The sequence below is a fragment of the Triplophysa rosa genome, linkage group LG22 (genome assembly GCF_024868665.1).
Source record: "Triplophysa rosa linkage group LG22, Trosa_1v2, whole genome shotgun sequence".
NCBI classification, from domain to species: Eukaryota; Metazoa; Chordata; class Actinopteri; order Cypriniformes; family Nemacheilidae; genus Triplophysa; species Triplophysa rosa.
In genome coordinates, this window is record NC_079911.1 from 9,888,338 (window position 1) to 9,900,432 (window position 12,095).

The 12,095-nt window shown below is 42.4% G+C and overlaps 1 protein-coding gene across 2 annotated transcripts in view; it reads right to left on the bottom strand.

The window, feature by feature from the left end:
• fgf11b (fibroblast growth factor 11b) overlaps positions 1-4,417 on the bottom strand; it is a 43,336-nt gene extending 38,919 nt beyond the window's left edge. Inside the window, exon 1 of one of the 2 annotated variants that reach the window (XM_057320417.1) lies at positions 3,185-4,417. In XM_057320417.1, coding sequence (XP_057176400.1) covers positions 3,185-3,377 — 193 coding nt within the window. In that variant the 5' untranslated portion in view covers positions 3,378-4,417. The remainder of the gene's footprint in view (positions 1-3,184) is intronic. The other variant, XM_057320419.1, reaches the window with a different exon arrangement.
• Positions 4,418-12,095: the final 7,678 nt, after the last annotated feature.

Here is a 12,095-nt window from a genome sequence, read left to right on the forward strand (position 1 = left end):
CCAAACAAATCCCTGCTGTCAACCTATTTGAATGAATTTAAGCAGGATAGACAACAGGAACTATATTTGCATACATTTTGCTATGAATATAATATTTATATGAATACAAGATATGTCTGCGAACTCGTTAAAATGTAAACATGCCTTTGTTTCACCAACTGTACAGCAAATGCACTTGGGACACATTGAAATTAATGGGCTTCAGTGCAATGTTTGGAACTATTGGTCACTCCATGACACGAGTTACTTCCGCATTCTAGTCTTCCAACGGACGTCTATGCGAGTGTCGTAACTCTGTTTTTCAATGGTTCTAGGTTAAACTATTTGTTTAAAACCAATCTGAGCTGTAGTATTAATCAGTTACACTTAGTTAACTTAAGAGCCCTGCAAAAACAATTTGGTCATTGGCAAAACAACAACAACAAAAGAAGTAGGATGCATTTTACACTCAATCAAAGTCAGTTGAAGATGCAGTCCGTAACTATTTTTTTTCAGTGATTTTTGAGAAAGTACATAAAAAATAAGTGTTTTTGTCCTAACCAGCCTTATCAGCAATACACAACTAACAACAGTGGATTCTATATTAGAAACATTTTGTATTATGTTGTGGCATCACATCAGGCTTGTACACTGTGTTAAATCTTTAAAGGGACAGTTTAACCCAACAATTTAAACTTCTTTCATCATTTTCTCACCCTCGAGTTGTTCCAAATCTGTTTAAATGTCTTTGTTCTGATGAACACGGAGAAAGATATTTGGAAGAATGCTTGTAACCAAACAGTTCTTGGCCACCATTGACTGCCATAGTATTAAAAATCATAGTAGGTGTTCACCGGTGTTCATCAGAAAAAAGAAATGTATACATAGATTTGGAACAACCTGAGGGGGAGTATATAAAGACAGAATTTTCATTTTGGGGTGAACTGTTCCTTTAGCACCCCACAATTATTCTCAACGGTTAGCTTATAACAAAGATTTTTAAGTTGCGTTGTTGGGTATGATTTCATGGGAAATGTCAGTTTGACTTCATTTAACTGAAACACACATAAAAATAAGTACGTAACTTGCAGTTTTATGTTTGAAACAGAGATGGCGATATAGAGGCAGAAGTTATTTCAGCTATTTTAAGTTTGTTTATAAAGAATTGATAGATAATCACGATTGAATGCCCTAGATTGTGGTGGCGACATGGAAGTCACCATTTTTTATATTTTTACATTTATTATCACTATCACTAAGGTCACATACCTGCTGCAAAAATAGAAATGTCCATACGTCTGTTATTTGTTCATATGGCCATTATTCAGTTCGCTTCTGTAAGCTTTTGTGTGAACAGGACAATCCTTAACTCACTCCTGTTAATAAACACAGTCATCCTTCCCAAACATTAACTGTGTGAACGCAGCCCCTATGAGAGGGGTTTTCTTGCTCTTTTACTGATATTTATCACCTCTCTCCCTCCCTCTTTCTCTCCTCTGTTACAAGATTTGTTGGTGAATAAAACCAAACACTCGGCGGAAGCCAAGTGCTTCATAAAACTGTAAAGGTGTAAAACAGCCTCTGCTATTAAGAGAATTGTGTGTGTGTGTGTGTGTGTCACGTTTCTATACCATCTCCAGCTTGCGTGAAATTGGGCACTGGGCAAACGGAGAGGGTGATCATTGATTAATCAGTATACATTAATGAGCTGCATCGATCGAGAGACCAGTACACTCAGCGTCGACCTGGCTGCCATCTTAGCACTGCAGGGGAACCCTTCCTAAACTAGAAAAAGGTGTGCAAGACAGGTGTGCAGAGGTCCAGATGCGATGGAAATATCACTTACACTAATAATGCCATAAGAATGGAGTTGCCTGAGCCTGTTTTTGTACATGTCTGCGTGTGTGGAAATACATTTTTGTGTATTCCGCCACATTATACTACTGTACTGAAGTGTAATGTGATAATGTGTTCGGTAGATTTCAAAGGAACGTAAATATTACAGAATAGGGTCCCAGGAGCCTGATAGGCTTTCAGCGTTACTTCAGTGCCATAACAAATACACACAAACACACTCTCTTTCATTCATGTTTTTCTTTTTCCCTCTCAGTTTTTTCTCTTCTACATGCATTTATAGCCCTCATGATTGCATCTCGGTGCGTTTCATGTTCAATGGCAAGAGCGATGGCTAAAAAGCCAGATTAATATCCCTGACTATAATCATTTTCATTTACGTACAAAACACCCACTCCCTCTCTAGCACATACTCACTCACTGCTTAATCTCTGTATCCTTCCTTCAGTTTTGTTTTGCGTTGACTGTTCTTTCATCCACTGTGCAATAAATCTCAGGCTGTGGCGTCAATTTTATAATCAAACTCGGGATATTTACATGAGCACTTTGGTCCCCATCTTCACCCAAAGACTCAAAGGCTAAGCAAAGAAAGGTTGTCATTTCAATAAAACATGAACTGAGTTGTGGACGCTGCTGTTTGCGTTGTTGCCCTGTAGGTTGGCATAACAATTGCAGCGCTTTTGTCTCAATATCAGTGCTGTAATCAGAGAGCGTGCTGTTTTTTTCCTGTTGGGCCAATGGCAAGGTTAACGGTAGTAAAACATGGCCGGAGTCCAACTTCCAATCGCATGTCATAGAGTAACAATCTTTCAAGGAAAACAATTGGAATTAAGTGGAGTGTTGCTTTAATACGCAGACGTGCTCGCTCGTGCGTGAGCGTAGAGGAGATGGTGTGTCTCTGTGTAATTAGCATCCTTAGGGCAGGTCTTAAAGCAACCCAGAATAGCCCATGCATGTGGGACGCTTCGAAAGACTGTAAATCACACCTTATAAAGGGCTCACCTATTTCAGCTTGTTCATGTCATAAATGACAGTCAGACCCTTTTCATCCCATATAAAAGTCCAAATAAATCTGATTGCTACTAAATGAGCTTCTCCTTTATGTGACCTACTCCAGAGACATAATTGGATTTCATACTGGAATGCGATGTATTACAGCTTTGTATGCTTACATTTGTACTACAGTGACAACTTGAGTGACACTGTGAAGTGTTAACGAAAACCCATGAAACCACTTTGTAACATTAGGTCAAAACTTTTCAAACCAAAGAACCTGTTATTTTTTGCCCAGTTATGAATGTAGTTGCTCCAATCAAAAATACTTGTATAATCCAGCATGAAATGAACTTACCCGGCCTTTTTTCTGTTCTTCCTCTGCGACCGCCACATAGCCGAACTTTTGATATGAGAACGAGAATTTGTTTCTGGCAAAGGGACTTGTTGCTCTTGGGGCAGGGCTTGCGTTTGGTGGCTATCGGTCGGTTGGCCTGGTCGTCCTTGACTGCCCGTTTTTGTCTGATGAGAGAACTGGCGAGAGCTGCCATCTTCCCCCCCCTCTCACCTTTGGGAGGGGGGTCTCTGTCTGCTTAGGAGACCCTCTCTGGATAAACTTTTCACCTTCTTTACCAGCAGCGCAAAGATATAAAAGTCAAGGGTCAAATCCGGAGCGGAGAGCAAGAATTAGAGTAGGTTCCTCACGTCTCCCGATGTGTTTCCCAATCCTAAAAGAGAAACGGTTAAGTTCTGGTCCACTCACAACCCGTCCACGGATTGTCCTTCATGTTGGTTTCGCAAAATACATATTGACGGTGAAACAAATCCGCGAAACGTAAATTGACGACGTCACATTTCCACAAAAAGAACCAGAAAGACTCTGCCGAAGTCATCGTTGCGACATTGCCGACATATTTGCCCCCCCCCTGCTCCTCACACTTCCCCTCCCTGTGTCTTTCTTCTTTCGGAAGACGAAGACACTGACAAACCTAAAGTTTAGCACACTGTTTCAGAGAAAAACATTGCTTGGGTGGTCCATAACAGAAAGTTCTTCACTCACCACTAGCAGGATTTACAGCTCGAATCAGGAACAGATCCAGGCAGATGGTCAGCCTACAGTCCCTGTGGCTAACTTTACTCGTGTTGAAAAAAATAATAATCTGGAGCGGTAATCCAGGGCTCCGACGTCCAGAGGCACTTCTGGTTCAGCTGCTGGGACCGACAAAGCCCTGAGTCGCAGGACGGGAGCCGGCAAAAAGAAGAATGGACTCCGAGAAATTTCCCTTCAGCCTCTTCTGGCACACGCTATCTCTCCCCACAGCCCTACATTACCCCCCCTCCACCCCAAAGCCAGCGAGTGTGTGTGTGTCTGTTTGAGTGTGTGTGCGCAAATCCAGCGGCTACCACCAGTAAAGGTGACATTCATGAGAGAACAAGTGAGGGAGGGAGAGCAAGAGCGATCGGGAGAGAGAGAGGGAGGGGAAAAGAGAGGGAGTGAAACAAGAATGATGAATGAGAACAAGGGAGGAGAGAAAAGAGAGAGATGAAGGAAGAAAAAGACAGGAGAGAGAGTTAATGCTATTATTTTCCTCCCTCGCTCTACCGTACGATACGACTGTCCTTGATGAGTAGAGTGGAGGAGAGAGTGTGTGAGCTGCCAATAGTGACAGTTTTCAGTCACCGGAAGAACATCGCAGTCAAGCGTTCGTAGTCGGTTATCTCTGCCAAGTACACACACACTCTCACACACATTTATCCCCCTCACTCGTCTACACACATCCTCGTGTACACAATCACTTTTACTGGATTAGGATTGTACCTCTTTTATTGGTTTAGCGTCCTGCGTTCTGTTCTCTTGTGCAGGAAGTGTTTCACATTTTCTGAAGGAATAAAAGTAAGAGAATTTTAAGACGTCTTTGGCTTTCCCCGTTCGAAGGCTGTTCTTAAAGATAGACATCTTAATTACGCTGCCTCCTAAGATATAGTTTTAAGCCAGAATCGAAGACGGCGCTGCATATTCATTGCAGATAAGCCAAACCCAGAATGCAATTCACAGATCTCAGTAAAAATAAATATAAAATGAAAATGTGTTTTTTTTTACTTATATTGAAATGTAATAGAAATTGTTTAGTGTAGTAAAAAAATAATTAAGTTTACCCAATGTTTGTGTGGGGGTATTTTTGTGTGAGTAATGCAATGTTAGCTTAGCTACAAGCAATGGAGCTACGATCAACGTAGGCTTACGATGCTTTTGGGAAATGCAGCTCAGGTCATCTGAAGACCAGTATACCACGTCACTACAACGTTCTTCATGGGATTAATTCACAATGTTATTTTAGGACGTGGCTACAATGTTTCTGGAATGTTAGCAAACATTTTCCTGTGACGTAACTGCTTAAGCGCGTAATGATACTTCACAGCTGGTATTAATGAACAACCGGCAAAACCGACATCTCTCTGACTTTATTTTTCAAATACTGGTTGAAGTACATATGAGAAACACTTTTATTATTCTGTTACATATCAGTGCACAAATTTGGTCGATTATGAAATTAAACTGTTTTGTTGCCTGCCTGTCTAGCAATGTTTGTTTATACATGATATAAAATAAGCATTTGTCTTTTCAAAAGTTATATCGCGTTTCATGAAGTGTGAGTTGGCTCCTGCGATTTCGGTTAAACGTCTTCAAAACTTGTCACGTGATTTCCGGTAAGGGAATTTAGGGAGCATCGATGCTCCCTGGTTTTTGCGGTGCATTGTGGGAATTTTTAGGGAATGATCGTTTCAGTGCACTGGAATGATTTTGCGAATGAGACAGCCCTTAAAATGTCTGATTCCCTGGTCAGTGCCCTGACTACTGAACAAGGGAGCTGATTGAGACACAGGCTATGAAAATACACAGTTATCTTAGCAACAAGCTAAACTTGAAATCGACTGCTTGTGAGTCTCCAGTGCTATTTTGTAAAGTGTACTTGCAGCCTATGTAGAACATTCTAAATCGGTCTCTTATGAGGTAGCATGATGTTACGTTTGAAGTCAGCTATGTAGGCAGTCGGCATCAAACCAGATTACTAAGGTTTGAATCAGAGCTTCTCTTTTGTCTCTTATCCCATCTTTCTATTTCTCATTTACTTTATTACTCATCCCAAGCCCCCCTCCCATCCTCTTCTCATTCTTCTCTTTGGCATCACTGCAGTTTCTCTTTATCTGAGTGTATTTTCTAGTCTCCTGGCACTCTGCAAATACAGCATGTGAAATGAACGGGACCCAAGGGGCGGTTTGCTTAAAGAGACAGACAGGCACCGAGCGGGTGCGACAGGACAGGAGGCTGTTTCATTTTAATAGTGACACAGACAGGTAGAGACAGAAATCGTCTCCTTTTTGCCTTCCTCTCGTCTATGACATGCTGTGTCTGTATTACTCAAGTACGAAATAATGCAAACACAGACGTTTATGCAAGCACAAGTGCAGGCTTGGAAATGTAAGTAAAGGGTTGGATTTTGACAAGTAGATCTGGATCAACATCCTTGTCAATCCTGGGACAGTATTCCTGCGGCTGGGACATTTTTTTTAAGGGGTGGTTCACTTTGTTGCTCTGTATTTTTTATTTAAATGTTGTTCCAAGGCCCACTAAAGTCCTACATTGAGAGTTGATGGACACACATAAAGTCACACAAGAACAGTCCAATATGCACCGTAACACCCACGCACCAATATACAAAGTTTTCTGGAGACTTCGTCCTAAGGGACAACACTCAACCATGATCTCTGTGCCAAATTGCTTCGTGATTAGCATTGATTATATGGATACGCAGTGCTGAGAAGTTTAGCAAGCGCTTGGTGTAATTGAATCTGTCTTGGCTGTTTAGCTTGTAGCGATAACAAGATGCTTCCACGACATAAAAATTTGCAGCTATTCAGTGCGTCTCCAATAAATCAGCTTTTCAGGCCCTGTCAATCAATCAAATTTTATTTGGCGACCTTCTGTGGGTGTACCAAGAGACTGTCGTTTTGATTTAGCTCGGGTTCAGAAATGACGTCGCCTCAACAAGCAAGGTCACAATCCGTCAACAGCTGATCGTCAGATGACAGCTAAAGTTCCTGGCTGTTAAGAAAGATGGATAAATGGCAATAATTTAAGCAGTATTCGTTTAAAAAGCAGGGATTGTTACCCCACTTTCCACACGGAACAGCGAATGCAACCTCTACACTTTTTGAGAACAGGAAGGTATAGTAAACTTCAAGCTTTTTTAAATTCGAACACCTGCTTTCACAAATCAGGCCACAAGCCAAATGTTTATTTTAATTTTCAGTATGAATACTGAAGTATGGGAGCCAGCTGACAGACAACATTTTTGACAGGTTTTATAGTTTTATCGCAAGAGTTATTCTCTGTTTAGTATTCTGTTAATGGTCATAATAGTGTTTTCCACACGAGAATGTTGTATAAGTTGAGGAGACTTGGAATGACTTATACTGTATAGACCATTTTTGTACTTTTGTGGAAAGCAAAATCATCCCACAAAACATTTTTTTGTGTGTGATTTTTCCCCCATCTCCTGTCATTGTAAATAACAAAGACAGAAATAGTCCTTTTTTCATCTTTATCCTAGACATACTAGTCCAGAGTAGTTTATTTAGCAGATTTATGAGTGGTGTAACCTTCCTCTGCTTTCCCCTTTCCATAAAGGTCTCCCTGACCTCTCTGACAAACACAAAAAACCCTCCTCCCTTGTTTCCCCATGTGTCTGCGGTGCTCGGCCTGACCCGACTGGCCCAGTTCTGTCTTTCTGTCTTTCCCAGTGCCTTATCTCTATTTCAGTCTGTCTTATCTCATCTCTTTCTCTCTGTCTCACTACTCTATTCATCATTGCCTGAACAGATGACAGGATGTGTTCTTTCATAATCCCCCTTCCATTATGTAAGTGTGCAAAATATCTACATTTATTATGTTTCGAAAATTATTTTTATAATTTGCATGACCTTTGGGTCAACATCTTAATAGGGAAAAGAGAGTTGTATGCGTTGCCTTTTCATTTGTGACCTATTACCCACACAAGCTTGTAATTAGCCTTGAATTGAAAGTGCTTCACTGATATTCAGATTAGTGGATTGTGTGTGAGCGTCAGTGTTGGGTAAGTTACTCTGAAAAGGTAATTAATTACTAGTTACTAATTACATATTCAATAGTGTAATTAGATTACTGTACAAATTACTCTCTCCAAAAAGTATTTAGTTATTTATTACTAATTACTTTCTATATCCTATATCCATCTTGATTAGTTAAGTGATTCAAGGATAGACATGAAACGGCTTGTTTAATTCTTTCAAATAAATAATATTAAACTACATAAAGTACTCTTATTAACTGACCGAAGTATTACAAATGTGAGAATTAGACATTAAAGCACGGATTTTAAAGTTAGACTTTGAATTTTGATGTCAGTTCCACTATTGCACACACATATATTACACAACGTATTTAGTTTAATTACATCAGAAGTAACTGTAATTAAATTACAGAAAAAATAAGAGTAATGCCTTACTTTACTTTTTCAAGGGAAAAGTAATTAAATTACAGTAACTAATTACTTAGTAACTAGTTACACCCAACACTGGTGAGCGTGTCCATATGTATATTTGTAAATCGTCTTTCTCTCTCTTATTTTTGTAGTTTGTAGTGGATAGTTGCACATAATATGTGAACACTAATTTTAAATCGCATGCATCATTTTTATTGCATTCTCTTCAGGGACTTCACCATGTCTTTGAATGAAGGTCTGTAATGACAACAGATCATTCTCGCTCCACCCATCCACTGGCTTTCAGACCTCTAATGGAAGCATGATGATGAATTTATGGCAATTCAGTCACTAAAGGTTGATGAATGGCCAACACTCATGCTGATCAATTATGCACAATAACACTGCACTAGCATTCTTTTACAGTGTCCAATACACTGTGCGCTACTCAGGGTTCATCGAGGCAGAATTGAAGGTAATCTTCAACGGCTGCCTCGATGAACCCTTCGAGCCAGCTGAGATGCGCCGGTTGAGACCCCTGGGCTTCGTGGACCAGGTCCAACTCGCGATGGATCGTGAGGAACCCAGGGGAATGTCCATGGCGGAGCCTCTCACGGGGCTGGCGACCATCCAGGAGGATGGCCCCTTACAGGTCGGGGTCTTGGGTGTCACCACGCCATCCTCCTCTCCCCCGGCAGCCTCTCTGCCACCAGCTAGCATCCATGGCAGGCGTGGACGGAGGGAGTCGTGGGACTCCTCCAACACGGAGCTAGTCGTGCCCCCCATCGCTTCTCTGCAGCCGGCCACACGTTCCGTGGGCTGCTCTAAGAAGAAGAAGCCGAGGAGGGGGGCACTATCCAGTCCGGTGCAGCCGGCGTCCCAGCCGGTGATCCAGCCGGCATCCAGTCTGGTGCAGCCGGCATCCAGTCCGGTGCAGCCGGCGTCCAGTCCGGTGCAGCCGGCATCCCAGCCAGTGATCCAGCCGGCGGCCCAGCCGGTGATCCAGCCGGCATCCAGTCCGGTGTCCAGTTTTGTGCCCAGCCCGGTGCAGCCGGCGCCCAGTCCTGTGTCCAGTCCGGTGCAGCCGGTATCCAGTGGGGTGCAGCCGGAGTCCATTCCGGTGTCCTGTCCTGCCAGCCAGTGCAGCAGCCGGCCTTCCAGCCGGCGTCAAGCCCTGTCCAGCCAGCCTTCCAGCCGGCGTCAAGCCCTGTCCAGCCGGACTTCCAGCCGGCGTCAAGCCCTGTCCAGCCGGACTTCCAGCCGGCGTCAAGCCCTGTCCAGCCGGACTTCCAGCTGGTGACTCAGCCGGCCCTCCAGCCGGCCTTCCAGCCGGTGACTCAGCCAGCCTTCCAGACGGTCTTCCAGCCGGTCCCCAGCCTTGTGCGGCCGGCCTTCCAGCCGGCGCCCAGCCTTGTCCTGCCGACATTCCAGTCAGCGGTTCCCCCCAGGACTTCCTCCCTTAAGTCCCCCAGAACTCCGCGCCCTCAAGCGCAATCAGGGACTAGGACTGTTCCCCCCACAAGCCCTTGTCTGTCCCCCCCCTGCCATGTTTATTATTTTTGATGTCTCACCCTAATCCCATTGTTATCCTGTCATGTCTGCCCTTGATTTTGTTTTCATTGTTTTGCCTTGTCCTGTCTGTCACCCAGTCGGTCTTGTCTTGTCAGTCTACCCCTTGGTGAGCACTTGGAGGTGCTCATTAAAGGGGGGGCTTCTGTCACGGCTCTGCCTTATCTTGTCATGGTTTTCTTGGTCTTGTGGCAGAGCCGTGACAAAGCCTTTGGTTTTGTGTGAGAAAACCATGGGGTTTTTATCTTTTGACACTCCATGTGTTTTCTCGTGTCTTGTCATTGGCCCCGCCCCTCTCGTTTCATGTATTGCTTCCCTGCCGTGTCTAATGTTTCCCACCTGCCCTGTGTCATTATCCCTCGTTTGTCTTGCCTTTAAAATGCCCTCATGTTTCTTTGTCCTGTGCTCGTGGATTGTGGATGTGTACCCTGTACCTTGTGCGTGTACCCTGTGCAGTTGTTCTTGTACCGTCGTGCTTTTGTGCTGAATTGTGAGTCTTGTGTTTTACCTTGCCCTGCCTTATTTACCCCTCCTTGTTTGTAAGACGTTGTGTCGTGTCATATTTTTAGTTATTTTTGTTTTGCTGTTTTACCCCCCTCGTGGGAAGTCTTTTTGGTTTCTGTTCTTATTATTAGTCGTGTCCTCGTTACCCCCTCGTGGGTGTTTTTGTTTCTGTTTGTTAATAAACTTATCTGTTAACCCCTTCACCACCGCTGCTGCCTGCGCTTGGGTTCTTCCCCTTTGAATTCTTGACAACATTACTATTTTTTACAGTAAATTGGCAATAAATACAAGTAAATATGCGTAAATACAAGTGCCAGAAGTAAAAAGCTAACATAAGGCTATAAACAGACTACACCACAGTCCCTCGATATCAACGTCACCACTACCACCAAGCCTCCGACAACTCTCTCAAACTTTTTAAAAAACGTGTTCCCTGGTACACTGTCAAAACCCGCAATTTTACAGAATTATTCTGTTATTTTGCAAAAACTTTTCCACATATAATGTCAAAAAACTTTTTTTTTACTGAATTCTCATGTAATTTTTAAAGGCACGGTGGGTGAACATTTTTTGTCATGTTGGTTGGAAATCTCTTTACATGCTGATAGCAATTAAGAAGTATAGTGGTCAAATAATATTTTTATAATTATATTTCGTCTGTGAAAGGAGTAGAACCAAAAAACGTTCGCCCAATCAAAACGTTCTGGTTGAACGCTGTGACTGGTCATGTGTACTTTTTCATCCAAAGTATTTTGCATATCACTGCGCACCCTGTTCACGCAGACATCATACGTAATCAGTGCCGCAGCGCGCTCACGTCCGCTGTGTCAATGTAGGGAGAATGGCGGACAATCAGCAACAATCAAACTTTCCTGCGGAACTGACAAGAAGTAAATCTACAAAACGAAAGTCAGTTTTTGAAAAAGCAGTGACGAAGAAACATCTGGATCATGAAAGAGGAAAAACTCAAATTAACATTGGTTCAGCTTTTACAGCTCCGGCAGGCAAAGGGTCTGAAAGACGATACCATGGTTGCTCTCTTTCTTCTGGACAGGTATGTACATACTTCGAGAAGAATTTAATGGATTAAATTTGTAATTCATTATGTGGATTTACGAAATGCATTCATGTGTTTGGAGGAGGCGTGGTTTTGGACGGCGAATCGCATAGAGGGTGGGATTATAATTTTAGTGCTAGCAGGCTAAAGTTAGCACCTTTCCAAATCAACCACTCCACTTTTAAATATGGTCAAAAAACGATGTAATTTTACAGGGGAAAAACTGTTTTTTACTGTTTATTTGTTAGCCATCAGCGTTTTTAAGACACAATAAAGCTTTAAAAAAATCACAGGCGGGCTATAACAAGTGTTTTATGTCATAGATTAAAACGTGAAAATATTAACCACACAGCTCATTTCAGGCATTTAACCAAAAACCCATTCAAAAAAACCTGTTGACTTTGGGCCGATGAAACCGAACGTGCTAAAATGCTAACTCGCTTCATGGTTTTGCATACAAAAATATGTCAAAAATACATATTTAAGAAGAAATTATGATAAATATGGCAAATGTTTGCTTGCAGGCAGAAATGTTTGCTTTCCAGAGACGGTCACAACTCTCTGATATCATTTAACTTAATCTGAAATGGTGGATAATTCACGTCTATGGCTCAGTT